We start from the raw sequence: 27,599 nt of genomic DNA, 5'->3' as shown, positions 1-27,599 counted from the left end.
ATTTTAAACGTTTCCTTTTGGGCAACATAAACCAACTTCTTCTAAATTTTAGAGGTATTTCATTATTTAATTATCTTTCTAAAATATGGAATATATAAACTCACCTAGTTTTATATTTCCTGCATAATATACAAACCCATTGCTTTAAAGATGAAGGGGACATTATTAACTTTGCACAGGAAATATGATAAGATGACCAACAATTATCACAACTGATCAAATTACCAGCTGAACCACAATCTTGGCATACTTCGTCATTTGACCATGTTTCAATTATATCTAAAATGTTACTTTGTTTATTATTAAGAATTTGACGTAGACGGATCTGAAGTTCACGAGCACTAAGATTTCTTGTTAATTGTGAACGATTATATATAAATAGAGAATAGTTTTCTATCTAAAAAGAAACCATAGAAATAAATATTATAAAAATAATATATATAGGATATATTTAAAGATTTATTATAGATGCTTATTTAGACCATAGATTTGAGTATATATTAAGATCGTTATATGATATAAATGTATGAACCTGAGATATTATATATATTTAGCTTACCTCTTGAATTATATATTTATTAGTGTTCCAAGGAAAAAGTGCCCAAGGAAAACTTTCATATATAGGTTTGAAGTTATAGTGGCTAATATTAAACTGATTAAAGGATGACCATATAACCCAAGATAATGATATATAGAATATGTCCATAATTATGCATGATGACTCTAAAATATTATTTAAATATAATTTTATATCTAAAATAAATTTAATAAATGAATATTGAGATGTTATTTTAGGATTTGAGACGAAATAACTTGAATATTTTTGCTCTTATTAGATTCAAAAGACATTGCAATTAGAATCTTAATTATGACATTAATTTATATTAAGACAAAATAATAAACTATCTGCTACCTTTAATAAGTTAGATATTTGTTTAAGATCTAGACTTATTATTTATTATATTGCCATTAAATAATGTAACTTTTAATGAATATTACTGAAGAATAATAATAATTTACTTACCATAATTTTGGTAATTTAACTTTATTTTTAAGTTATTTAAATTATGTGATTGATATTTCTTATAAAGATTTTCCGATAGATTTAAAGATTTGCAATATGATTTGTTACTTTTGTTATTAAAATTTAAATCTTTATATTTAGTTACCATAGGATACTCTAAATCTATAATAATCAAAACCAATATAACAATTATAAATCTTTGAATTTTATTATATTAAACATTACCTAAAATATAAACTAGATGTTTAAATCTCTGCATAGGTTTACTTAAACTTTTTACATTCAAGAAATTAGATATAGTCATTTTATATTGATTTGTTATTTCATTATATATCCTAGAATCTTTTGTATTTGAGATCCGCTTTTCACATAATTTACTTCCACACATACACTCAAAAGGTTGATCACCAGAAATTGAGGTCCCAAATCTAAAATAAAAAATCAAATTTGATATATTTTAAAACTATAATAATATTTTGAGATGCAGAATTATTATAAAATATATTCATGACTTATTCATCAAAATAAAGAGTACTTATTTATAAATTCAATATATATTAAAATAATAAGCCACAATAAGTAATAGTATTGAAGAATTAATACTATTGAAATATAATAACAAATTATTTTAATTCTATTAATATTTATAATCCATTGGTTATAAGTACTTTTGTATAGACTACTATTTATTTGTATTACTTCTATTATAATATACATCTCAATAGTTGGCATACCTATAATCAAATGTTAATTCATCTCCAGCTTTAATATCCTTTAAAGAAAATAATCCAACTTTTATATCAGATCCTACAAACCACTTTTGAGCAACTAAATTTGGTTCACAAGAGTGATTAATAAATCTTGCTAAATTCCCTTTATATGTGGCATCAATATATGTTTCATTTCCCAAACTAAACACGTAAATATGCTTTGTTAGCTTACTTGTCATTTTTTTTCTCTCTTCAAGTTGTTTTAAATTAATAATTTCGCCCACATATTCAATAACAAATTCCCCTAATTTTATATCCTCTGCTGTTCTTAACCCAATACCTTTAGATTTTGTATCAAATAAAGTTACAAGTTTATACTGTCTTAGTGTAAATCTACAATTTCCACAATCTTTACTGCCTTGTTTGCAGATTTGGCAAGTATCCTTATTACATTCTATATAAATAGATTTATTTGTACAATATTGATCACAAGACTTTGTACATGAACATCTTCCCAAATCTTGTGCTAATCTTTTATTTACGTAACGTTTAAAACAGTATTCATTTCGAAGAAGACGTTTAAAAGAAGTTGAAATTTTAATTTTATAACCAGTAGGATCACTACATGTTAAAGGCTTAGTTTCACTAAGTATTAAGTCGGAAGATTTTGAAGACTTTAGATTAGATCTAGGAGATATATCCTTGCAACGCTTTCTCTTCATAAAATTATGAGAAATGAGTTAATATTGCATTATATTAAAGAAAAAAAAAATAACTTAGTGTACACAAATGAGCTGAATCTATAGCGCTAAACAGCATGGTATTAACATATTGTTACAAATAAACGTTACAGCCTGAACTACACCTAACTATTACTTATAACTTGGATTTATGTGACTAGTTATTGTTATCATGTTTAGATCTTTTATAACTACTAGATTGAATAGTTCCTAGTAAGTCATCAGTAGTACTAGTGGTTTCATCATGCATCTGTGAAGATTCATGTTCAATTTCATTAAATATTACACTATCATCTGTAGAATAACCAATGTGGTATTTATTTGATGTATTACTTATCTTTTGTTCTATTACTGGAGTTTCTGATATTATTGTATTATTATGTACATCACTATTATCTTCTATAGAAAGTGAGTCTTTATCATTAGTATTCATTGTGATTTTATTTAAAGATTCAACTTTTTCTTCAAATTGGTGATCATTATTAGAATTTCCATCTTGTATCCATTTAATTTTTAACTCAACTTTTTTATTAATATTTGATGTAATTGTGCTGGAGTTATTTGCTATACTATATTTTTCTCCAGGAGGATGTAAAACAGGACTAACATCTTCATCTGTAGTAGAGTATCCTAACAATGATAAATTATCCAAATATTTTATAGATAAATAATTTTCCTGATATTGATCATTATAATTTAGATGCTTATTTTTAATATCCGTTTGAAACCTTGTTCTATTAGTACATACATTATCAACATTCACGATCTGTTTCTCTCTCGATGCATTAGTATTACAGAAATCACCTACATGATTTAATTTATCTGAAATATCTGGTTTTTCAGAATCTATATTCCTACTATTAATAAAATTATATATTGTATCTTCATTAGTGTTGTGTGAATTCTCACTTGATAATTCTGATTCATCATCCCAATATGTACATGATTTAGATAAGATAGGAGATGATGGAGGTAATTGTAAAGATTTTGAAACGTAATCATTTTTAGATTCCTCATTATAATTGTACCTGCACTTAATAGGATTTAATTTTGTATTAGATCCATTTATATTATTGTCAATCTCAGTACTATTACATATGTTCTCAAAATTATCTTTAGATGAAGAATATTGTGAGAGCCTATAAGATTCAATAATTCTAGCATAAACTTTACAACCAGATCCTAAAGAAGACTTTTTATCTAAATATCTTATTAATTTGCCATAATTTTCCATTAAATAATTTACAAGTACCTGTATATTATTGCGACAGATAAAATCTAACATTTCAAGTATCACACTTTCTAGTACACAGCCTTCCCCACGACTTCGTGAAACTTTTATATTATCTAATATATACATAACATCTCTTAAAATATCATGTTTAGCAAATAGTCGATAATAAAATTCATCTCTAATTCCCAAACATGTCCTTAAAAATTTAATTGCTGCTATACAAAATAGCTTATGAAATGGATTAGTGGCCAAGTGGATTATTCTATAAGGTAGTTGATTTTGTAAGACTTTATATTTTATTCTATAATTGTGTTCTTGAACACAAGTTATTAGAATATCACAGAATAAAACTCTTGCTGAATAAAGAGCTTCTGTAACTCCATTATAAATATGTTCTGAAGGAGAATTTACTAAAAGATTGTCAATTAGTCTATCAAGTACTCCAACATCATAAAATAAAGATAAAGAATCATCACGTTCAGGTGCATCCATATTTTTAGGATCTAAAATTCTTCTAAATATAGAGCATATCTGGACTTGAGCACTTTCATTTGGAGATTTTACAAATATATCACACAAAAGATACCACAATGTTGGAATATTAGAGTAAACATCATGAGTTTCTGAATAACTTCTTCTTAATAGAATATCCCCTGAACAAGAATTTATGTTTATCTCATTAGATTCATGAAGTACATTATCATCTACAAATTCATCCTTTGGTTTATTTACTAAGGGTTTTTGATATTGGGTTGTATTAGTAGATTCTTGTATTGCATGTCTTAATAATCCAGGATTTATATCACAAACTAAAGAAAAAGTTTCAATTGCCAAATCTACAGGACTAATGTAATTACTTTGAATTGTAATAGAAGATTGAGATAATATTTGAGATTTATTTTTATGATGAATACTAGGTTGAATTTTAAAATCATCATTAATTTCCAAATCTTCATCATTTGAAATTCCTAATCCTAAACTTGATTTTCTTTTTAATTTATTCTTATTATTAGTATATGAATCTTTATCTGTTACTAATTGGTCGATTTCATCAATGTTCCTTGCTCTTGATAAATTATCCAATTCTATAGCACCAATGCAATCTCTTCTCAAATACCCCTCAAATTCCCTTAAAATATTGTGCAATTTAATGTTCATAAATACCTGATGCCTCTCATAAATAGATAGCATTGGATGTTGTTTCAAGACTGTTAAAACTGCATGTACAAATTTTGCAGCTAAAAAATCCTTCTGAATATGATCTTTCAAATAACTCCATATTTCACTTGTAGTAACAATCATGTTTAATATAGATGAAAAATTGGAATTGATTAAAGATGATATCCTCTGTAAGCTTTGTTCATCTAAATGCCTAGGCATTACAACATCTCTGAGATACATTAAACGATAATTCATATGAATTGTTTGAACATCAGGTAAAGGAACCACATTATGAAACTTTACATTCTGTAAAAAAGATTTATGAGGAAATCTCGCTTTATAACTCTCTAATGCCTCATCATATTCACATGCTCTGAAAAATTTAAGATAATACTCATCACTTAAAAGAGTTTCATATATTTCAGGATGATGCCCATAAAGAACTACAATTCTACGGATTATCTCAAATATTTTATATAATGATCTCATATCTTTTCGATCTTCCAATTCTTCCATTAAATCGAATATTTGAGATAAAAAACCTTTATGTAAAATGTCAGTAACTATGTTATCAGAACTATGCTGTTGAGCCTCTAACTCTAATTCTTCTATTATTCGATCTAAATTATATATCCGGGGCCTCTCTAGTATTAAAAAGTTATTATTATTATCTATTGTATTTTCATCACCTGTTAAGTCTACACATAGATGAGGAGCTATTGCCAGTATAAATTCCCAAGTTGTATTGCAACTTTCTGAATGTTGGAAGCTTAAGGCCCTATATAAATCAGGATTATTCCCATCCTGCCATGTTATAATTGTTTCTTTCTGACGACAATATTCTCGATTATTCATAATAGGAGTATCTACAATATAAGATAATATATTTGAAGTATTATTAGAACTATGATGTATCGAAGTATTGTTGAGAGAATTATCACAGGGTATGACATTTACTGGATCATCACTATGTACCTAAAATACCAAAAGATAACCTAAAAAATTCTAAATTACATGTCTAAACTTACAATGATATAAATTTGACTTTTGTATTTTTCAATATTTAAATAACCTGTTCCACAGTCTATCCAGTTCCCATTATCTGGATCTACTTCATATAACTTAACTCGTCTAAGTTCCAGAGGCCAATTATTAAAATCCTGAGAAGAAAAATCCGTAGATTCCTCATTATCTACTGAATTTTGTGTAACCATCAAGCTCATTAAAAGCTTAAAAATTACAGCATTCAAATTTTACTTTAATTTCGCAGTGTCGGTTGTGTGTGAAATTAATTCCGGGAGCCTATTTAAGTCCTAATTTTTTGCCTCATTTACTTATCCGCCCCTTCGTTAATTTCATTATTTATCAATTTATTACTAGATGGCTCAAAAGTAACTTCTAGTGGGATCTTCATATTAATATCTATCTTGATAGGATCTACTGATATTTTGTAGTCTAAATTAGAATATTTCTTACGTAATCCTCTTAAGAATCCCACTTTTACTTTTTCAGATACCTTATCAAATATATCAACATTTTTAAAAGAAATATGTTTAGATTCCTCCATATATGGAGATATAGAAGGTTCTAGAGTAGTCAAATTATCTTCAGATATTTCAATTGAGTTATCCCTTAATTTGCTTGGCGATCCTAGACTTGACGAAGATGGGATATCTGATATTTTATAGAGTAAAATTTCATCATTATTTGAATCTAAGTGAGTAAATAAGGGATCTAATTTAACCATATTAGATTCTTCATCATTATATTTTATTGGAATTACATCAAAATCATAGATATTTTGATATTCTGATTGTCCAGAAGTAAATAAATTATCTAATAAATGGGTTTCATTGTATTTAGATAGACTTCCTTCATCTATATCTTCAATCTGATCTCCTTCATTACTAAAATTTAAACTGGATACACCTAATTCTGAAAGTTTTGGAGTTATTAATGAAATGACATTAATATCTTTACTACGAGTTGTAGGAATACTGTTTAATGTTATATTCTGGACTTTTGATTGACCACTTTTTAAGTTACTTTGAGGATAATATTTGAATGTTTTTATAGTACCTTTTGGATTATAAGTATTAGGAAATGTACTTAATGATGTTTCCGGTATTATTATTTTTGGTATTGGATCTTCATATATACTATTTGTTCCTGATGTAGGGTTAAGCAGCTCCAGTATATTAATTACATCATTACTATTCACATCTTTTGATTTACTCAATACAAACAAACAAGTTAATATAAATATTCTAGTCAAAATCTTAGAATTCTGCATATTTAAATAATAAAATATCACACTTCTTTCTTCTAACTTTATAACCAAATATTGGATTTATAGATCTAAATATCAAATAGTTTGCGCCATTATGATTTAATATATACTTAAGGAATGACAAAATACAGCAGGATGAGGCATTTATAGATTATTTAAAAGATAAAATAATTTGGCAATATAGTAATTTTTCTAATATTAGAAACTTAGTTTGAACATATGAATATATTAATGTAGAGAATTTATTTAAGTAAATAGAGGTAATAACTAACTTAATTGTACTAGTAACTTAAATAAACAGATGATATAAAAAAATAATAAGTTAGAAAAATCTTTAAATGAGTAGACTATATTAATTTAATAAAGTATTAGATTTTAGGTGATAAAAGGAATATTCAGAATTCTATTAAACTAAGACTTAAAAGTATGTTTTAATGACTTCATGTTTTTTTATATTTAGATATAAATTCCTGAATTTGTTGCTTTAATTCGGGCTGAGGAATCAATTCTGATTTTGATAGTGGAAATCTATTAAATGGATCTAAACCATCAGACATTAATATACGCTCAATAATACGTCTATCCATAATTTTAGATGAAGTAGGTAACATTACAGGATCAATCATAATATCTTGCATTATTGGATCCAAGAACTCTTCAGGTATATCCATTGCATCTATATTTAGTATGTCTTGATTTCCTTGTGTATGCTCAGTTGCTCTTTCCTGTATAATCTTAACTAGTTGTCCAAATTGTTTAAGCTGAACTAAATTGAGTAACCCTTCTCTTCTTACTATATGATATGCTTTAGCAAAAGTTGCAACTTTAAAAAATCTTTGTTCTTCTATAATTTCTGAAATTAACTGACTACAAATTTCTTGTTCAGAATTTGTAGATAAATTGACTGAATTAGTCATAGTACTTATATTTTTAAAAGATAACTTGATATAGGTCAAACATATATTTGCCAATAGTTGACGAGGATTAAAGTTATAGCTCTCAAAGTTACTCACTTTCAATTCAAGACATTTCGGACCAACTAATCTATCTAAAGTACTATTAAGACATGTAACTATTTGAGGAAGAATTAGAGGTGAATCAATTATTTCTTCAGGGTAGTATTGAGTTATTTTTTGTAGAAGACTAGCAGATGTATGAGAAAGTTGCATATAGCCCTTACAGGATTGATTTAAACGTTCTAATGGCATCTCTTCAATAGAACTTTGTATATCAGAATTTTGATATGCCGATTCATGTTCTAAATCTTCATTATTTTGATTAGATGACTGATTTGTAATATTTATATTATTATTTGAATCATTATATATATTATTATTTGTCTGTAAATTATCTCTATTTGCATTATTTGAAATCTCACGTTTTTTAATTTCTGCGAGCATTGACATTCCTTCTTCTAATAAATAATTTAGGTCACTTACCAATAAGTGAATAAATTTTGTAAATGCTTCATCACGATCTTTAACAAAGGAATATAAACGATTTCTATGAGATTCAATCCCAATAAGGTTTTCAAGTAAAATAATAATTGGTAAACGTAGGGAAAATCTATCGAAATATGGAGATTTCTGAACATCATTGAATAAAGATATTAAATTTGGAAGGATAAATTCTATACAATCTTCATTAGTTTCAATCTTTTGCCGATACTGAGGTAATTGTAATAAATAATGAATACTCCCAACACCTTTTTGGCAGCGTGAGTGAGGATTATTAAAATAATTTCCAAAACTTATAAGTGAAATGCATAATGAAATATAAGAATCGAAATCAAATCCAATTATAGATTCATCATTTCCTTTAATTCTTAATATTAATTCAGTTGTAGTCATAATATCATCTACTATTCTACTGGGTAAAACTGAAAATTGAGGTGACAAACTTGATGATGGTTGACCAAAATTTCTCATTGCATTTAATAATTTACCCTGTTTTGAATGTATTAAATCATCCCATTCCTTTATTTTGTTACCATATTCATCAAAATTATAAATACTTCTTATAATAAAATGGCAAAATATACTCAAAAAATGCCAATATGTAGTCATTATATTTGTATGAAATAATGTACAGTCATAAAGTAATAATTCTGCAGTAAGACGTTCAAATTCAGTATCTTGTCTTAGAAGTCCCATTGAAGTAGAATTATTTCTATATTCATTAAGTTCATGTATTTTATTTTCATATTCTGATAAGATTGGGTGCATAAAAACTATTATTGCTTTACAAGAAAGCCAAAATATTTGAGTAGGAAAGCGTATAATATCATTATATTCAAGTTTCTTATTTTCAATATCAATCTTTTTAGCTTCTATAATATCTGTCCATTGTTTTATCTTTTCTTTATCTCCAAGAGTAGCTTCATTAATTAAATCACCAAGAATACTCTTAACCTCATTACCAATATCTCCATTTTCATCCAATTTCCCCCATAAAATATAAAAATAATCCAAATCTAGAACTTTTTCTATTTTAACTGGTTCCAAAAGCTTTAATATAAGCTCTAAAACATTTAATGAAAAACCATTTGTAGTCTGTCCAGATGTTCTTAAAATTAAAGATTGTATACTTGATTGTAATGATCTAGTATTTGAATTATTTCTAAGTGATGATAGACTAGAAATAGCATTAAATAGTTTAGTTCTTCCTTCATTAGAACAACATACTAACCCTATCCATTTAAGAACTTTTCTTCTATTATTAATATTAGATTTTAATATATTTCTAAATAAAATAAGAGATTGTTCATGAATTAGTGAAAGTTCATTTTTAATAGATAATTTACATTGTGTAATTTGAGTCTGAGTCTTCATTAGTATTCCACTAAAATACTTCTGAATTATTGGATTTAAATTATCTTTAGATTGCAAACTTTTATCTATAGGATTTGGACTAATGAAACCTCCAAATAAAGAACCAGTTTGTAAAGTAAATCCTGGAGATGTACCAAAAACTGAATTATTATTAATATTATTTGATGGTAAAAATAAAGGTCTATTTGTTAAAACATTTACTAATTGTTTAAATTGAGATAAAAACATAATATTTTTAGCTATTGACATATGTAAATCCATGAATGTCCTTCCTAAAATCTTCTCTATTAACTTATCTATTACAGGTCCCCATATAGACTCAATACAATTTGGATCATTTGCCTCTAATTTATCTAACATACTTGCCATAAATATAGTTGGAATTGCCATTTCTAAAAATTTTAAAATCCTTAGTTTAATGTCTACATTATTATCAACTTCAAAAAGTTCAGGACATTGAATTAAAAGTGCACCATATTTTGGTAGTAAATCAATACAGTCAGAAATTTTATTTTTTACTTCATTACAAAGTCTTGTAGATGATAATTCATTACGAAATCTACCATAAGATTCTACTAAAAATTGTAGTGCTGATACTCCTTCCTTCCAATCTCCATATTTAAAAAAAGTCTTTAGACGATAGTAAATTATATCATCAATATCTGTAAACCTTAAATTTAAAGGTTTCCCAGATTTCTCAAGTTCTTCAAAATAATCCTCAAGGTACACAAAAGGATAACCACTTAAACTTTTCTGTACCTGTAAATTTGACTGTAAGCTAATACGTAAAAGATTACTTATCAATAAACTTTCCTTTTCTTCAACTATGCTTGCCATAAAGCTTACTTTTACTAATATCTAACAAAGGATGAAACTGTGAGCTAGAATACTTTTTAAATTTACCCGCTTTGTAATACCTGGTACTTTAAGCGCACAATTTTTAACAATGAGCATATACCGGTTAAAATTGCATATGCGGGTTGTTTAATCAAAAACATGTCTACCTAATACCTTTTATATCCTTTATATTTATGATCTTTAACACATCATTTTTAATTAATTACCCACAAATTTTTTTTATAACTTCATCTACTTTTTTATTCTTAATTCTCAGAGAAAATACTTTATTTGGAAGTTAGCCTGAACAATATTTATTAATTTTATGTGGCACTTATCTATATAATCCTTTTTTTGGTCATTATTTTTAGTTTTTGTTAATTTCAATATATAAATAATTGAAATTACATACTGGGACAAAAATAAAAAAAAAAGTACTTAAGTTGTCTTTAATCTTATTTAAAGGAAATCTTTTGACAAGGGTGGGATTATTTGCTAAATATATTTTGTGATTCTTAAAAAAATTGTGTAGACCTTATTAATTATTTATGACTATACATATCTAGAATATAATATTAAGATACTGATATATATAGTAAAAAAAAAGTTTTTTTTATATAATATTCACATGTTAATGTATTTAATATTATATTACAAAGTTATAAATATTAAAATAGATGATATACCGCCTCTTTAGATAAAAAGGATTTTGACTTAAGAAATAGGTAGAATCTAACTCGTGAGAAATATTTTATTTATTTATAATTTTAACTATATATTTATTATATAGATCTATTTACTTGAAGTCTTAATTTTTATCCAGTACAATGTACGGATCTTCATAACTTTGATCTCTTACTGAAACAAATCAATTTCTTATGAAACAAATACACAATGTAATTGAGAACCATACATTTAAACTACATGAAGTTGAAGAGTCGTCCAGTAATATATATGATAGTAACCTCCAATCTACTGAATATGTTGATATAAATAATATAGGTCATATGGGATTACTTAACAATGAATTTTCAATAAACTCGGAAATACTTTGTGACCATTCTATTTCTAATGCTAACTTTCAGGTTTCATGTACTAGTAGTGATCGGATACTTTTTTATGTAATTTGTCATCCTTTACTTTATCAAATTCCCAGAAGGATTTATTATAACAGAAAAGATTGCTTCATGTATATTGGTATATCCTTAAGTGATTATCTAAAAGTAGATCCATTATCTAGTGATAATACACCTATCATATATTGTAATGGATATATTATCATTAAATTTGATGATATAAATGCAATTATAACAGCAACACATCTCTGGATATTTAATCCTGATAATTCATGTGTAATATCCATATGTGAAAATATTGTAACAAGTACGTATTGTGACAAGGCATTTATTCATAGTGATTGCTCATCAGACTCAGATTTTAATAATCCAACTAGGGAATCTTCATCACTATCAAATATTTGTAATATCTTATGTTATGAATGTAAAATAAGAAATTCAAATATTTATATAGATACAGAAAATAATAATGAAAACAAGCATTATTCAAATATTACCAGATATGGAAATATGATTAATAGAAAAGAAAAACAACCTACATCTTTAGAAAATGATAAGATTAATTATGATAATATAAAGTCTATTAAATCTATTAATGAAAAAATTCATTATACAATTGGATGTATTATATGTGAAAAATTTTTTTTAATAGAAAATAATACAAACTCACATTTAAATAGGTTTAATCAAAAAGATGAATCAAAATATATAAAGAAATCATTTGCTGCAATATGCCTTTATGTTATTTTAGAAAAGTGTTGTGAAAAAATTCATAATTACTTAACTCAAATAAAAAGTGAATTTTTTCAGGGATTAAGACATGGAGTTAAGTATAATAAGTGGTACCTTTACCCATGGCGTTTTACTTTTTCTTCATTCTCAAAGAAAATGTGCCTAAAAAGAGATGTTGATGTAAGTTGAACTTTTTTTTTTTATATATATTTGAATAATTCACTAAATAAATGTAATTTGTATATTATCTAGACTCTAGAAAGAAGTATTACTAGCTTACAAAATTGTCTAAAAAATATTCAATCACAAATTGAGAAATCTTATCAAAAGAAAAAAAAATTTGTTTTAAGTTCAGATGAGTGGGAAGAAATTATTTTACATTATATAACAAAATTTAATGGTTATACAATACAATTAAGCAGAGTAAAAAGTTCAATAAATGTGAATGAACAATTATCGAATCTTTATTTAAATTTTAAAAGAAATGAATACATGTACACAGCCCTAAGAATTTCCTTAATTACTTTAGCCTGCTCTATTGCATCAGTTATAACTGGTAAGTTGAAATTGATTATAAATAATATCTAAATCTTTTTAGAGCCTAAATATATTTAATAATTAGTTTAAAAGTCAAATATATTAATAATTCCTTTTAATGATTATTTCTATTTTTATCAGGTCTTTTTGGAATGAATCTTTTAACTGGACTTGAACAAGACCCTATTGCATGGTATATTGTTACATTTGGAATAATAATACCAATAATGTTGTGGGGTGTAGCAGGATGGTTTACAGGGACACTTTGTAAACATGACATTACAGATATATCTATACAGATGGAATAAATGAAATATAACGAATTTACAGCTATTTAGATAACAAAGATGTTAGATTAAGAATTTAGATAAAATAGATACAGAAATATTTATAGATTTAATATGTAATAAATATGTGAAAATATTTGGTAGGTAATTATTATCTACAAGCTAATCTCAACTCAGATTAAGAATATCTGATAGTGGAATAAAACTTATAGTAAAATAAGAATACTACTTTACATAGATAATCTTGGATTGTAAATATTAGACATCTCTCAATATTTGATTTGATTTGATTTGATTTGATTTGATTTAAACTTCAATATATTGCAGTAAATCCTCCCTTCTCTACAACATTATATTTCAGATAGTATTAATGCTGGAAGTATATTTACTTCTTCTTTCCAGAGCTTGCAACACGACAACCACGACCAGTTGTCTTCGTATGTTGGCCACGTACACGAATACCCCAGTGATGACGAAGACCTCTATGACTTCTAATTTTCTTAAGACGTTCTAAATCCTCACGTAAAGATGCTTCCAAATTATTAGAAGTCATATGCTTATATTTACCATCTTTTAAATCCCTTTGGCGATTTAGCATGTATGAAGGAATATTAAATTGTAATGGATTTGTTACAATAGCTACAATACGATTGACCTCATCTTGCGTCAATTGACCTGCACGTTTCCTTAAATCAACATCAGCTTTCTTGCATACAATGTTTGAAAAACGTCTACCAATACCTTTTATAGCAGTTAAAGCATACATAACCTTTTGACGACCATCGACATTAGTATTCATAATACGGAGAATATGCTGAAATTCTTGATCCATTACTTGGAGAGTCATCCTTTACTTTCTAATTAGAATAGAGAAAATCCGTTTTCTTTTTTCTTTTGTTCACAGAAGTTTATTAGGTCTCTTTGTCTTTACAGGAAAATTCTTTGAGAGACAAAATTTAAGTATACGTCTCGCGCGCTATTTATGGGTACCTTATAAAGTGCATCTTAAGGAATATATTGTTTTGACTATGTGAGATATTTAGTGAGGAAATTATATTGTAATAAGTGTCCTCAAAATATAACTTAATAAAGTTATCAATAAATATTTATATAAATTAATATATCTATACTAAAGAGAATATATACTAGTTAATTTTAAATTGCAATATTATATACCAATCACAAATTTCTCTGTGCCTGATATTGTAATTTCTTAATGGTCTTACAAGGAATTAGGTTTATCTAATTACTAAATAACTAAATATATAACTTCTTTTTATAAAGGGATATTTTAAATTGTCTATTAAATATACTATTATTGATATCACATAGAAATATATTAGTGAAATAAGATGTATCCAATTCATCAACATTAATAAAATTGTTGTGAAGTTGTCTTATTTATTACTTAGCTTGTTTAAAATATATTTGCTTGGTATGTAGTGTTTAGTGCTTGTATTTTAGTATATTTTTGATTAACCTAATTTTAATTAATTCTTAGTTTAGTAGTTATAATGTTGTGATGTTGGACATTATACACTATTAAAAATGACATACCTGTATTTATTTGTAACTATGATGACAGTAAAATAAACTGAGAAATTATCTCTATAATTATTAACTTTTTTTTTCAAAAAGAAAGTTTTATTATAGAAAAGAGATAAAAATAAAAATAGAAATAAAAAAAAGAAAATGAATATTTTAGTACCTTATATATTTTATTGTTACTACTACTTATAATAGACATACATAAACTTACTCTTAAATACTTGAAAAAAAATATAAAATAATTGATTAAATGAATTGTATAAATTAGAATTTCATGTTATGTTATTGTAATTAAAACCTGTAACATAGTAATAAATAGTATATAATATTTCTGGTTCTTACTAAGAAAGAAAAAAAAGTGGTCTCAATAAGTTTATATCATTAATTTTCGGGTTACTTACTATATATTATTAGAATTTTCAGAGTATATAACTAATACTTTAAGTAATCCTCTAAATAATCTATTTTTTTTTTATAATTTGAAAAGTAAACGATATTCCATCAGGTTATAAACTACTTAACATATTAAAAGTTATGCCAATAGTTCGTTTATATACAAATATTTAATTTATTATTACTTGTTTATAAGCTATAAGTTAAATTACTTTTTGTTCATATTATTAATATTGAATGCATGCAAATATTTCCCGCCTATGAGAATATTTTTTTTTTTTTTAGATATTTATATAGTTAGCTTAATTTTCATGTTATAAGAAAAATTACTTTAATAACTTTAATTATTTATATACTAATTTATCTAGCATGAGTGAGGATTATACATATGGTGATATTATTGATGTGGAATTTATAATTAAGTCTATTGCCATTTGTATTAAAGAAGAAACCTCGAAAATTAAAAGTCAATTTTTAGTAGAAATAAATATAGAACCGGGTTTTTTTAATGAAAATTTATATTCAAACATTAATTTTAATTCAGAGGATGCCAAAGAACTCTTTGAAGAAAGTTATATAGATAGTAATGATGATAATAAATCAAATATCCAATTTAAAACTGACTGGTTTGATTCATTAGAAAAACCTACTTTTGAATCTCTAGATTTATTTTATTCTGATGTATCTGGTAATATAAAAGAATGTGCAATGAATTTTAAAATGAAATGTTCAATAATTCTCCCTCAATGGATTACTAAAACAGCTAAAGCTATTTATAGTAAATTAGAAAAAAAGGAAGATTTCAATGAATTTTTATTATCAAATCTAAGAATGGTAATTACTGTGTGGTATAATAATAAAGAAAAAGAGATATCTTCAATTTCAGCAAAAGAGATTGGTTATTGTAGTATTTGTCTATCAGATCCACTAATGTTATCTCCAAATGCATTTTATTTTTTAACTAGTACACAAGATGATAATTTTTTATATTTAGACCAAAACTTAATGAGTATAAATGATAAATGTACAAATGGAATAATTAGGGGAATGTTAACATATTATCCAAGGATTATTCATAATAATAGAAAATTTAATAATACTAAGGAGAAGTATTTCATGAATATTCCAAATAACCAATCGAAAATAAACAATATGAGAAGTGATAAACAAAATATAATATCAACTAGTAAAAAACATAAAATAAAAGAGAAATTGAAAAGGTCTATTAATGAGCTTATGAAAGATAATTTAAGTTACAATATGAATTCAACTAGTAATATATATACTGAAGATTATAGTATATACCATTGTATTCCTTTAATGTGGGAATATATTGATGATGATGGGAATATACAAGGACCTTATAATAGTATAGTGATAATGAGTTGGATAATCAAAGATTATTTTGAAGAAGATAGACTTTTTAGATTATGTGTTAATACACACGAAGATCATCCATATACATCACATATATCTTTTGAAAGTATAAAATATGAAAATAATTGGGCAAAACTATCAGAATATATTGATATTATTAAGGCTGATGTAATACGAATGTTCCCAATTCCTAATAAATATGCAAGTATTTCAATGAAAAATAATTTTGAAGAGAAAAATCTTTATAAAGAAAATAATAATATAAGTGAAGAACAAATTAAATCAGATATTCAAATAAGATACAAAAACAAGATCATTAATGATGATCTTAAACCTTCATTAAATCATTTTCAAAAAAATGAAAAAGATACAATAAATACTAATTTTAATTTTTTAGATTCAAATGATGAATTATATAGCAAATTTCACTTAAAAAGAAATACTCCAGAATTTATTGAAGCTATTAAACTTTTAAAAAATAAAATTGAGAGGATAACTTCAGAATCATTTAAACAATTTAAGGATAACCATAATAAAGAATTTGTTTCAGATAATACAGGAAATTTTGTAAAAGAACAAGATATAAATATTTTTTCAAATATAAATTTGAATAGAGTTAATTTAAATAAAGTAGATGATCCTATAATAGAAGATATTGAAAAGTCAATTTTCGATAGGAGTAATAATGAGGTCATTAAACAATGGTGTGTTAAATATGGTTCTAGAATGGTGATTGAAGCTTGTGTAATTCGTATTCAATCAGCATATCGCAATTATTTAAGAAAAAAACAAGTATAGTACTTTTTTTCTCTTTTTTTTCCTTTTGAATTGAGTATAAAGTAATATTCCAATTTATATTTTCATTATCTAGTAATACTTTCAGTAAATAATAAGGATTAGTTATTTATTACTAATAATTAAATTTAATTAAAAAAATCTTTTTAGTAACAAAATTGATTAAATTAGTAGTATATTGATAATTTAAAGACAAATTAGTGGCTAAAATAAGAAGTAGAACAAGAACTAAAATATCTCATAGTATCGCGGGTATAAATGGAATTAAAAAAGTTGTAAGAATAAGTACATTATGAATAAATATATAATACAAAAGTATATTCAAACCCAAATATCTGGTCAAAATTACATTTCAAAATATCTAAATAAGAAAAATGTTAACACACCAATTTTAACCCAACTTAATATGAAAGTTTTAGGAATTAATGTTACACAAAAAATGCAACCATATATTAAGTTATTTCGATTACAGCAAAGAACAGGATATTGGCTATTATATATTCCAACTACCTGGAGTATAGCCATGGCATCTTCTACATGGATCCCTAATCTAAAATTACTCGAATTATTTTCTATTGGTTCATTTGCTATGAGGAGTTCTGGTTGTATTATTAATGATATAATTGATAGAAATATTGATAATAAGGTAATAATAATTGATTGTCTTTGTTTTATAATATATTTTAGATTATATAAACTTTATTATTTTAGGTAGAAAGAACTAAAACAAGACCATTAGCATGTAAAGAGCTATCATTATTTAAAGGTAGGCAAATATTATCCAAATAATTAAGAAAAAAGAATATTATAATTATATAAATATTTTTTTTAGCTTCTATCTTATTATCTGGATCTTTAGCATTATCTTACAAAATTTTGACTCAGCTAAATACTTATACAATATATTTGGCTCTCCCTAGTGTTGTAATGGTTCCTTTATATCCTTTAATGAAAAGAATTACACATTATCCTCAACTTTTTCTAGGTTTAACATTTAATTGGGGTGTTTTGCTTGGATGGACATCTGTTTATGGTTGTTTAAACCCATTTCCATATAGCTTTATATCACCGATTGCTCTTTATTTAGCTGCAGCATGTTGGAGTGTCCATTATGATACTATATATGCACATCAAGATAAATTATATGATAAGCAAGTTGGTGTATATTCAACAGCATTACATTGGTAAGAATTCTCCTATTATATATTGAAAATGAAAATATCTCATTTTTTACTAATTCTTTATTATATTAGGGGTGATAATACAAGAGATATATTAAATAAAAATTCACTATTAATTGGTCTTTTATTGGTAACTGCAGGCATTGCTAATAATATGCAGGTAAAGTTCAACTAATCTCTTTATTTTAATATTTAAAGTCTTATGAAATTCATTTACAATATTTTATTTCAGATCACATATTACTGTTCAGTTTTAATGTTTGTTAAATCCTTACTATATCAGAGTAAACAAGTCAATTTTAATTCTCCTGAGCAATGTCAGAATGCCTTTTCTCAAAATAAATATTTAAGTACAATATTACTTTTTGGAATTCTTACTTCAAAATATTTATCTAATAAAGATAATTCTAATGAAACTCTTAATATTGAATAATATGCAGCATAAATAAATAATTTAATATTAGTTAAATTTAGATATTATGAATCTAGTTCAAATATTATATTTCTTCTTTTATTTAGAAAAACTATTTATTACTTGTATTTTATTCCTTTTATTTTAATATTCAAAAATATAATACATTAAATATTTAAAAAAATCTTAAAACTCATCTACTTTATATTACAATAAGTTTATTATTGAAATAAGAACCACAAAAAAGAAATTGTTATTATATTATTTAGTAATATTCTTAATATAATTAACAATTATAAATGTTTATGTATAATTATCTTATTAGAGTTTCAAATCTAAATAATTAAACTACATATAATTACTATTATATATATTACTACTTTTCTAAATAATTCCTATTTAAGAAAGAATATCTATAGATTTTGTCTTAAATTTAACAACTTTAAATAGAACATTTCTAATTTATTACTTTATTGCATAAACTAATTTAATTAGCTTTAAAATTTTAGTTTTTTATGATATTGCGCACGTGTCTCTTGATAAAAGCTATTATTTGTTAATTCAAGATTTCTTGTATATCGAGTTATTTAAAACTCTTTGTTTCATAAGTATTGAAACATGGATCGTTGTAGTAAGTTATCTATATATATTTTAACTAATTACCTGTAATGTATAACTTTCCTCTTATGTTTAGCTAAAAATCATCAATATAGTTATGAGGTACCTGTTGTAGACAATTGGGAAGATTTACTTGATAGTGATAATGAAGAAGATAAAAATAGTCCTATAAATTCACTTCAAAAATGTCCAGATTTAAAATCTTCAAATATAACGAATAATAATATAATAAAAGATCAAAATCCGAATTTAATAGATGAACTAAGTGAGGAAATGCGATGTCAAAAATTAACAGAAGAAATGGATGAAAGTGCAATGGATGATTTATTTGATGGTTTTATTACTATTCCAAATAAATTCCAAGATCAAAAATCTATAAGTAATACTAAATTATTATCTTCTACATTGAATGTATCTAGTGATCCATTTATTTCTATAAATTTAAGTTCTTATGGAAAAGTTGAGGCTATTGCTTTAAAATTTGCAGATAAAATTCGTCCAGCTCTAGCTAAAAGTCCAGCATGGCTTAGATTTATTGATATATGTTTAAATGAAATATTCCCTAAAATGGATCTTAAAGATCTTAAGACATTAAAAAAAAAAGTAGATCAACAAATTCAAATAAAAGAAAAAGATATATCTAAAAGTCAACAAAAAAAAAAACCAAGTGATATATCTACTTTATCTAGGAATTATAAAGAAGAGTTGGATATATTTGATGGTATAGATTTATTAGATGAAGAGTCTGATGAATATTAAACTTAAAGAGAAAAAAAGGAGAAATTAAGAATTATTTTAAAATGATGTAATGTATATATTTAAAAGATTTACATTGAAATTATCAACTTTTAATAATTAATAGAAGAATATTCCAAAATTTAAATAATTTCTTTTTTATTATATAGTACAGTGTACTTTATAATATTTCTAATAAAATTTATACTTTGTAAATTTCTTTTTTTAACTATTACTTGTAAACTGACAAATTTTTTTGGCGGTTTCTGCCACACACAATTAGGCGCCTATATTTTAAAAATTGGTATACTACCTTAACTATTACTAGTTTATAAGACCATTTTACAAGAAATACCTTAATGACATTTCTAAAAAGTGCCGCACGTAATTTAAAATATTTTACTGTCTGGTAATATCATTAATAGTAGAAAAAAGTTTTAATAAAACTTGAACTTAATAATAAATGAATAGTACTCTAATTTCTGAAGAAATATCGAAATGTAAAGTTTGTATAGAACCATCTATTAGAAATGTATCTGAATGTATAGAAAGAATTACTCCAACAGGAATCCCAATATATGCTAATGAACTTGGAGATATTAAGACTCAAGCTGAAAGATACTTTTTAACAACATCTCATGAAGAAAATGAGAGGAGGAAATCTGAAGATATATATTTAAGTCAAGCAGAGATTTGGGAACAAGTAAATAAGCATCGTCAAATTGCTATTGAAAATTTGGATACTTTAGATACCATCATATCATGCTTACAAAAAGGATTTGGAGATAATGTACAATATCTTGATATTCACCCTTCATATCGTATTTCATATAAAACATCTATGAATAATTTAAAGAATTCCCAAAATTCCTTATCACTTAGTGAAGCCTCTAAAAATGAACTTTTATTAGCTTTATTAAAAAAACAAGAAACCTTAAAACCTTTAGCATCATTATCTTTTGATATTAAACATTCAATAGAATCTAATTTAAGAGATCATTTTGAAGTACTTGATATAGTATCACAACTTTTACCAATTTGGAATATTAAATGTAGCAAATTCGTATCTAATGAATATTCAATAACTATAAATAATCAATATAAAGCATCTTTAAACATAATTATTCCACTTCCTCCTTGGAGAATATTTTTAAAACAAAATGAAGAACTCCAATTATCTCAGACATGGTTACCAATATCTAATTTATGGTGTTTTAGTGATGTTAATATTCAACTTGATTTCTATAAACCTAAGAAATATTATACTCAAGAGAATAACGATAATAAATCATTAGAAATAGAAGAAATTGATAATACTACAAAAAATTCTATATATAGTCATATTCAAATATTTGATATACCATCTCATTTAATTAAAAATAAATATCATATAAGAGTTATATTTAAAAATATAAAGAATTCTAATTTAAAACCTATATATTTAAATAGGAATAATTCATTACCCGAAGTTACTATACCAGACTTTTTGACCCATAAATTAGCTCAAGAAATACATTCTCAACTTCATTATGCACATTGGATATTAATAGATAGAGCAATTTTCACAATATTAATACATGAAATTGCAAAATATAGGGAATCACAAAGTATATTTATTCATATAGTTGAAGCAGATTCTAATTCTATATCATTTGTATTAACATCTACATGTTTGGAATTTTTTAATAGGACTATAGAGAATTCATGGCCATTAGATACTATAATAAAAATTTATTATATACCAGAAACAAGACAATTAAATGATGACCTTACAGAATTAATTACAAAACAAGAATATAAAGTTATATCGAAGATCCGAGAATTATTTATACAGAAATGGCAAACTTCAATATCATCTAGTTTAATTAATTTAGATCTAATAACTGAGACTAATTTAAATTTATATATAAATCAATCTAAAACTTTATTTTCAAACTGGATTAGTTATATAACAAGGACTTTAGATAACCCTATTACTTAAACTTTAAGCTTTAAACTTTAAACCTTAAATTTGAGGCTCTAAAAATTAGGGTTTTACTTACATGCAGAGTCTCGTAAGAGAGCTATAAATTGTATACTTTTTTTCTAATAAGCCAAATTTAAATTTAGAAGTTTTGAAATAAATGTATTTATAGGCTTTTTTATAAAAGAAGAGTCAGACCCCATGTTGCAAAGAAAATAAAGAAAAAGTTGATATTAGGAACTTTACTTATATATAGATAGAAATATTTCTAGAAGATTTTTCATAAAGATAAAGGTAATAAAATTGGCTTTTAAGCAGTATGATTGAGAAAGGGAACTGTAATAATGTGAATAAAATGACTAATAGTGATTTTCAATCTAAATTGGTAATTATGGAACATTATAAGGATATGGAAGAATTATTTGATATTATTGCATCTAGTGGATATATTCCTGAAAGATCTGAAATTTTATGTACTGGATATTTTATATTTTATTATTCAACAGCATATATAGCTACAATGGCTGCCTGGTTTTTTGAATTAAAGAATATTGCTGTAGCTACAGTTTCAGGATGGTCTCTTTTAAAAATAAAAGGTTATAACTCATCAGATTTATTAAAGTCTATATTTCCTGAGAAATTAGGAGATGTTTCTTTTTTTGTTTGTAATAGAGATCACATTTGGATTGCAGTTCATGGCATTTATGCAAAAGAATCTGTGATTTGTAGGATAAGACATAAAAGATGGGAGATTATAGAGATAATGTATGATAGAAGCTTTTTTGATGTGGTACAACTTTTAAATTTATGTGAGCAAGATTATAAATTAGTTGATAATGATATAGTATCAGAAAGATTACTTATTAAGTTATTTGGTATGAGAAAAGCTACAATTCTGAATTGCAAGGAATGCAATATAGATGGTTTTGAATTACATATATCTACACATAATAACTTCCAACAGAGATTATTACTATTATCAAGATGTTGTAGAACAGTATTAAATAGGGATGATAATAACATAGAAGAGAAAAATTTACAATATACAAGGATAATAGATGATAATAAATCCAAATTATTAAAATATAATATATTTTTATGTTAGCAGTCAGAAGTAATTTATATCAAATGCCAGTATTTCTAAAATCATGGTTACCAAATAATACATTAAAAACTTTAAAACTTGAGAATTTTAAAAGTGATAAAGATAAGTTACAATATAAAGAAATTTATGGAAATAATTTAATTAATGAAGAAACTATAAAATTTGAATATCTCAGAAATAAATTTAATAGAGGAAATAATTTTTATTTAAAGAATGATACTTATTTGAGAAATTCTGATACTATAAAACAGACATTACGTGTAATTTTTCGAGAACTTATACAACAATATATATTAAATAAATCAGGGTATTGCTTTCCTTCAGTAGACGAGCTTAGAGAACTTTGGTTAAAGAGATTTACACTTAAAAATGTAGATATAATGTATTTAATAAAATTGGCTGATCTTACAGATTTCATTATAATAGATAGTGATTATTTTAAGAGAGGAAATAATAATGAATTAGAAAAGAATTGTTATAAAAATATGATAGAATTAAACAAGAATGTAGACGAGTTATATAGTCAGCATAAAATAATGGATAATTTTAATATTTTTCATGGGGAATATAATAACGATATATTAATAGAAAAAGATAAAAATCTTTATATTGAAAGTTATTTAAGACAAGATATTAATTTGAAAAATAATAAGAAATTAACAGATTTATCTGAAATTATCGGAAATTATAATATACAAAATTTGTCAAATATTGAATATATAGAAAATAAGTCTTATTTAAATATAGATAAAGGTATGGGTATTAAGAATCTTACTAATAAAGAATATACAAATAAGATAGAATGTTTAAAAACTGAAGAGTTTAATATAAAACATAACCAAAAATATATTAGAACAAACTTGAATAAAATAAATCAATTACAAGATAATATACAGATAAATTCAAATTATATTATAAATTTGGGAAAGTCTAGATGTTATTCAACTCTATCTAATAACTCACTAGATAAATTTGAAAGCTTTGAATATTGCAGATTTATAGATTCTGGTAATAATTTGACATATATGAAAAACTCAACAGATAATTGTATATCTCATTCTTCGAGTACTTCCCTACCATCAATATGCATAGTAAAGAATGAAGGCCCAAATAATAATAAATATAATAGTTTAGAAAGTAAGATTAGTAACTAGTTAAATAAGCAATAAATGTGCATAATATTTTAATAACTCAAATTTTTTAAAATTATAGATTGGACCTTTAAGTATTAGGATTTGTAAATCACAATAATTGATGAGGCAGATTTAAAACTTCGAAATAAGGAAAATAATATTAATTACTTCATTAAATACAATATTTTTTTATATGAAAATAATCTTCAATCAAATACAAGTAGAACTCTTTTTTTTCTAAATAAGCTCATGAAATCAAACAAGATTTAAGGGAATTTAGATATAAATATTTAGTGGAGATATTAGTAACTTGAATAGTATCAAATTACAAGATCATTTATTTAAAATACCTATAAATTTATTTTTTGATTTTTTGTACTTAAATAAAAAAAAAGAAAACAGCCTATATATTGACTAGATTATTTCAAACAGAATGTATATTTTATTCCAATTTTTTAATAATATATATACTTAAAGCTTAATTTTACTTTAAAGAAATATATTTGGTACATTACAGATTAAAAATTTAATGGATGATTTGAAATATTTATTTATAAGTCATATATATTATAAAGAAGATAAATAAGAAGTTTATATTTATAAATTACTTTATTTGATACATTATAAAACTTCCATTTATATAAAATTCTAAACAAGGAAATATATATGAAACAATATGTTTAGATCATTATACTTAGAAGTAAATAAGTATTTATTTAAATATATATATAGATTAATATATAATTACAAATAATTATAACGTAAGTTTAATTACTTTGAATTAGGATTTAATATCATTTATTATCAATATTTTTTTTATAAGAATACTGAATAATTTTTTATCTAATTAATATAAAATTTAAGATATAATTTAAAACAAAATCTTAGTAATGTTTAATATATTTATTAATATAATTTCTAAATTTATATACTTTGTAAAAGATATTGTTATTCTTCATTTAAATATCTTAAATATTCCATTGCTAACCTTTATGATCGTCTTCATTAATAAGTGTTTGTAAAGTATTTAATTTTCTACGTGATAATTCCATTGATATATTCGAATTTGTTGGTGTATCATCAGTTTCTATATTACTTATATAATACCAATTTAAATCATTATTTAAACAATTATCTAATTTAACTTCATAATAACTTTTACTAATATCATTTAAAGCCTCTTCATCTTTATTAATAATATTTTTATATTGAGAATCTTCAATTTTTCCATCTTCTAATTGATATTCACTGTATTGCTCATTATCAAAGTTAGTGATTATTTCTAATTCATCCAAATTAAAATTTTCTTCAGATAATAAATTTTTTACTTTTAAAGTTTTTGTAATTTTAAAGTTACTTCGAAATTCTTCAAAAGATTCTACGGAAGGAACTAAAAATATTGATGGAGCATATATTAAATTTGCTAAAAAATATAGAAAGGCACATTTAACAAATATCTGCTTGTAACTCTCCAAATTTGTATCTTTTGTACTTCCAGTAAATATTGTAATACATAGCCAAACAAATTTTAAAAAAGAGTATAAAGTTCTCCACTGGAAAACTTTATCTGATGGGGTAAAGTCCATTATAATAGAATGATCTATAGGTATACATGCATTTTGAAATCCAGCTCTAAGAATATAAAGGCCTACAAGAAAGCTTGTAGATTCTACTTCACTCATTATTAGCAATATAAATGAAGTAAAAAAACAAAAAATCAATGAAATAGTTGCTCTGCCACTATATTTACATAATTTATGTATTATTATAGAAAAAATTAACGATGTTAAGCTACCAACAATATTTAATAAGCAAATATTAATAGGAGTTAATTTAAATACACTATTAAGGAATAAAGAAAATGTCTTCATTGATATACCAGCACCACTTGTAGTTATAAATTGTGAAATAAGTATTAAATGGGGTACATTTGAACTATTTAAAAATCCCAATTTAATATTTGGTTTAAATTCTGATTTTTTATTATAATTTAAAATAAATTTATATCTCCAATTCTTATCATCTAATAAATCCCAAAAAATTAAAATTAATGATTGTGGTATTGATAAAATTAAGTTTGTTTTTAATATATTTTTTAGTGGTCTTATTTCCCAACTATCACCATATATTAAAAATAAAATTAGCGATATAAAAGGACCAAAAATTGAAGTTAAATCACTTAAAATTTTTATTCTTATAAAATATAAACTCCTATCACCCTGATTAATACAATTGGTAAATATAGACTCAATTATTATATCAATCAATTCCCCAACACATTTAGATAAGAAAGATGCCACACATAATAGTATAACACTATTTAGATCTATTGAAAAGTATAATAATATAGTAGCTAACAATAAAAAACAACCACATAATTTTAATATTAAATTTAAACATTTTGAATCTAAATCTGTATCATTAATTATTACTGCAAATAAAGTTCCAGTGAAGATTCCCAATGCTGAAGATATACAAATAAAACCAATAAAGGGTATTTCGCTACTTATTTTATTTAGGTATGTATCCAATAAAAGTATATTACTAGTTGAACTATATAAAAGTGATGATATTTTGTATGAGTATACAAGTACAATATTTCTAGGTATATCACTTTTTATTGTCATTTCTTTTTCAAACTAATATAATATCTAGATCTTCCCTTATATAATATAACCAAATATTCTCTTTTTTTTTAAATAAGATAAATGAACTAAATTGTTAAGGTCTATATTGGTATTTACTTTATTTCTCACTTTTAAAATTACTATTTACATTATATTTATAATCCTCTAAACCTGTAGAGCGCATTATTAGATAATCACACTTAGATTAGTCTTAATCTTGAAGAAAAGTACAAATATATCTGATATTCTATTA

At 24.3% G+C, this 27,599-nt stretch overlaps 13 protein-coding genes across 13 annotated transcripts, besides 41 other annotated features; 7 read left to right on the top strand and 6 right to left on the bottom strand.

Moving 5' to 3' along the window:
- Positions 1–100: 100 nt before the first annotated feature.
- CMU_001080 (SET domain-containing protein) lies at positions 101–2,456 on the bottom strand (the record flags this gene model as incomplete). The annotated part of the gene is made up of 5 exons (XM_002141550.1): positions 101–397; positions 560–753; positions 1,025–1,186; positions 1,250–1,452; positions 1,759–2,456. The coding sequence occupies 5 exons, from the start codon at positions 2,454–2,456 to the stop codon at positions 101–103; spliced, it is 1,554 nt and encodes a 517-aa protein (XP_002141586.1).
- Positions 415–467: a sequence feature (AT_rich).
- Positions 725–773: a sequence feature (AT_rich).
- Positions 1,454–1,502: a sequence feature (AT_rich).
- Positions 1,560–1,593: a sequence feature (AT_rich).
- Positions 1,633–1,675: a sequence feature (AT_rich).
- A 175-nt stretch (positions 2,457–2,631) lies between the features above and the next one.
- CMU_001070 (uncharacterized protein) lies at positions 2,632–6,092 on the bottom strand (the record flags this gene model as incomplete). The annotated part of the gene is made up of 2 exons (XM_002141549.1): positions 2,632–5,844; positions 5,898–6,092. The coding sequence occupies 2 exons, from the start codon at positions 6,090–6,092 to the stop codon at positions 2,632–2,634; spliced, it is 3,408 nt and encodes a 1,135-aa protein (XP_002141585.1).
- Positions 6,093–6,199: 107 nt separating this feature from the next.
- CMU_001060 (uncharacterized protein) lies at positions 6,200–7,162 on the bottom strand (the record flags this gene model as incomplete). The annotated part of the gene is made up of 1 exon (XM_002141548.1): positions 6,200–7,162. The coding sequence occupies one exon, from the start codon at positions 7,160–7,162 to the stop codon at positions 6,200–6,202; it is 963 nt and encodes a 320-aa protein (XP_002141584.1).
- Positions 7,163–7,599: 437 nt separating this feature from the next.
- CMU_001050 (U-box domain-containing protein) lies at positions 7,600–10,827 on the bottom strand (the record flags this gene model as incomplete). The annotated part of the gene is made up of 1 exon (XM_002141547.1): positions 7,600–10,827. The coding sequence occupies one exon, from the start codon at positions 10,825–10,827 to the stop codon at positions 7,600–7,602; it is 3,228 nt and encodes a 1,075-aa protein (XP_002141583.1).
- Positions 8,454–8,497: a sequence feature (AT_rich).
- Positions 9,873–9,914: a sequence feature (AT_rich).
- A 586-nt stretch (positions 10,828–11,413) lies between the features above and the next one.
- Positions 11,414–11,503: a sequence feature (AT_rich).
- Positions 11,504–11,577: 74 nt separating this feature from the next.
- Positions 11,578–11,629: a microsatellite.
- Positions 11,630–11,705: 76 nt separating this feature from the next.
- On the top strand, positions 11,706–13,480 carry CMU_001040 (uncharacterized protein; the record flags this gene model as incomplete). Its single annotated transcript, XM_002141546.1, has 3 exons — positions 11,706–12,815; positions 12,888–13,191; positions 13,314–13,480. The coding sequence occupies 3 exons, from the start codon at positions 11,706–11,708 to the stop codon at positions 13,478–13,480; spliced, it is 1,581 nt and encodes a 526-aa protein (XP_002141582.1).
- Positions 12,827–12,855: a sequence feature (AT_rich).
- Positions 13,238–13,283: a sequence feature (AT_rich).
- Positions 13,481–13,733: 253 nt separating the features above from the next.
- Positions 13,734–13,767: a microsatellite.
- Positions 13,768–13,844: 77 nt separating this feature from the next.
- Positions 13,845–14,306, bottom strand: CMU_001030 (40S ribosomal protein S18, putative; the record flags this gene model as incomplete). Its single annotated transcript, XM_002141545.1, has 1 exon — positions 13,845–14,306. The coding sequence occupies one exon, from the start codon at positions 14,304–14,306 to the stop codon at positions 13,845–13,847; it is 462 nt and encodes a 153-aa protein (XP_002141581.1).
- A 226-nt stretch (positions 14,307–14,532) lies between these two features.
- Positions 14,533–14,583: a sequence feature (AT_rich).
- Positions 14,584–15,119: 536 nt separating this feature from the next.
- Positions 15,120–15,144: a microsatellite.
- An 87-nt stretch (positions 15,145–15,231) lies between these two features.
- Positions 15,232–15,274: a sequence feature (AT_rich).
- A 186-nt stretch (positions 15,275–15,460) lies between these two features.
- Positions 15,461–15,488: a sequence feature (AT_rich).
- Positions 15,489–15,555: 67 nt separating this feature from the next.
- Positions 15,556–15,584: a sequence feature (AT_rich).
- An 81-nt stretch (positions 15,585–15,665) lies between these two features.
- Positions 15,666–15,764: a sequence feature (AT_rich).
- A 5-nt stretch (positions 15,765–15,769) lies between these two features.
- On the top strand, positions 15,770–17,575 carry CMU_001020 (GYF domain-containing protein; the record flags this gene model as incomplete). The annotated part of the gene is made up of 1 exon (XM_002141544.1): positions 15,770–17,575. The coding sequence occupies one exon, from the start codon at positions 15,770–15,772 to the stop codon at positions 17,573–17,575; it is 1,806 nt and encodes a 601-aa protein (XP_002141580.1).
- Positions 17,358–17,407: a sequence feature (AT_rich).
- Positions 17,576–17,677: 102 nt separating the features above from the next.
- Positions 17,678–17,714: a sequence feature (AT_rich).
- Positions 17,715–17,864: 150 nt separating this feature from the next.
- Positions 17,865–19,186, top strand: CMU_001010 (4-hydroxybenzoate octaprenyltransferase, putative; the record flags this gene model as incomplete). Its single annotated transcript, XM_002141543.1, has 5 exons — positions 17,865–18,218; positions 18,284–18,338; positions 18,405–18,756; positions 18,826–18,913; positions 18,986–19,186. 5 exons carry the CDS (start codon positions 17,865–17,867, stop codon positions 19,184–19,186), a joined length of 1,050 nt encoding a protein of 349 aa, XP_002141579.1.
- Positions 18,242–18,282: a sequence feature (AT_rich).
- Positions 18,356–18,403: a sequence feature (AT_rich).
- Positions 19,187–19,194: 8 nt separating the features above from the next.
- Positions 19,195–19,350: a sequence feature (AT_rich).
- Positions 19,351–19,418: 68 nt separating this feature from the next.
- Positions 19,419–19,541: a sequence feature (AT_rich).
- A 242-nt stretch (positions 19,542–19,783) lies between these two features.
- CMU_001000 (uncharacterized protein) lies at positions 19,784–20,542 on the top strand (the record flags this gene model as incomplete). Its single annotated transcript, XM_002141542.1, has 2 exons — positions 19,784–19,796; positions 19,860–20,542. The coding sequence occupies 2 exons, from the start codon at positions 19,784–19,786 to the stop codon at positions 20,540–20,542; spliced, it is 696 nt and encodes a 231-aa protein (XP_002141578.1).
- A 21-nt stretch (positions 20,543–20,563) lies between these two features.
- Positions 20,564–20,687: a sequence feature (AT_rich).
- Positions 20,688–20,698: 11 nt separating this feature from the next.
- Positions 20,699–20,747: a sequence feature (AT_rich).
- A 234-nt stretch (positions 20,748–20,981) lies between these two features.
- Positions 20,982–22,499, top strand: CMU_000990 (uncharacterized protein; the record flags this gene model as incomplete). Its single annotated transcript, XM_002141541.1, has 1 exon — positions 20,982–22,499. The coding sequence occupies one exon, from the start codon at positions 20,982–20,984 to the stop codon at positions 22,497–22,499; it is 1,518 nt and encodes a 505-aa protein (XP_002141577.1).
- Positions 21,886–21,966: a sequence feature (AT_rich).
- Positions 22,238–22,259: a sequence feature (AT_rich).
- Positions 22,409–22,430: a sequence feature (AT_rich).
- Positions 22,500–22,800: 301 nt separating the features above from the next.
- On the top strand, positions 22,801–23,586 carry CMU_000980 (uncharacterized protein; the record flags this gene model as incomplete). The annotated part of the gene is made up of 1 exon (XM_002141540.1): positions 22,801–23,586. One exon carries the CDS (start codon positions 22,801–22,803, stop codon positions 23,584–23,586), a length of 786 nt encoding a protein of 261 aa, XP_002141576.1.
- Positions 23,554–23,581: a sequence feature (AT_rich).
- A 23-nt stretch (positions 23,587–23,609) lies between the features above and the next one.
- On the top strand, positions 23,610–24,740 carry CMU_000970 (uncharacterized protein; the record flags this gene model as incomplete). Its single annotated transcript, XM_002141539.1, has 1 exon — positions 23,610–24,740. The coding sequence occupies one exon, from the start codon at positions 23,610–23,612 to the stop codon at positions 24,738–24,740; it is 1,131 nt and encodes a 376-aa protein (XP_002141575.1).
- Positions 24,363–24,494: a sequence feature (T-rich).
- Positions 24,741–24,761: 21 nt separating the features above from the next.
- Positions 24,762–24,797: a sequence feature (AT_rich).
- Positions 24,798–24,870: 73 nt separating this feature from the next.
- Positions 24,871–24,923: a sequence feature (AT_rich).
- Positions 24,924–25,054: 131 nt separating this feature from the next.
- Positions 25,055–25,113: a sequence feature (AT_rich).
- A 55-nt stretch (positions 25,114–25,168) lies between these two features.
- Positions 25,169–25,189: a sequence feature (AT_rich).
- A 71-nt stretch (positions 25,190–25,260) lies between these two features.
- Positions 25,261–25,334: a sequence feature (AT_rich).
- An 86-nt stretch (positions 25,335–25,420) lies between these two features.
- Positions 25,421–25,650: a sequence feature (AT_rich).
- A 52-nt stretch (positions 25,651–25,702) lies between these two features.
- Positions 25,703–27,346, bottom strand: CMU_000960 (uncharacterized protein; the record flags this gene model as incomplete). The annotated part of the gene is made up of 1 exon (XM_002141538.1): positions 25,703–27,346. The coding sequence occupies one exon, from the start codon at positions 27,344–27,346 to the stop codon at positions 25,703–25,705; it is 1,644 nt and encodes a 547-aa protein (XP_002141574.1).
- Positions 25,907–25,929: a sequence feature (AT_rich).
- Positions 26,695–26,726: a sequence feature (AT_rich).
- Positions 26,899–26,927: a sequence feature (AT_rich).
- Positions 27,094–27,116: a sequence feature (AT_rich).
- Positions 27,347–27,599: the final 253 nt, after the last annotated feature.

This window comes from Cryptosporidium muris, genomic scaffold (genome assembly GCF_000006515.1).
Source record: "Cryptosporidium muris RN66 scf_1106632373461 genomic scaffold, whole genome shotgun sequence".
NCBI lineage: Eukaryota > Apicomplexa > Conoidasida > Eucoccidiorida > Cryptosporidiidae > Cryptosporidium > Cryptosporidium muris.
The sequence above is the reverse complement of the archived record's forward strand: the minus strand, read 5'-3'. Positions and strand labels throughout refer to the sequence as shown.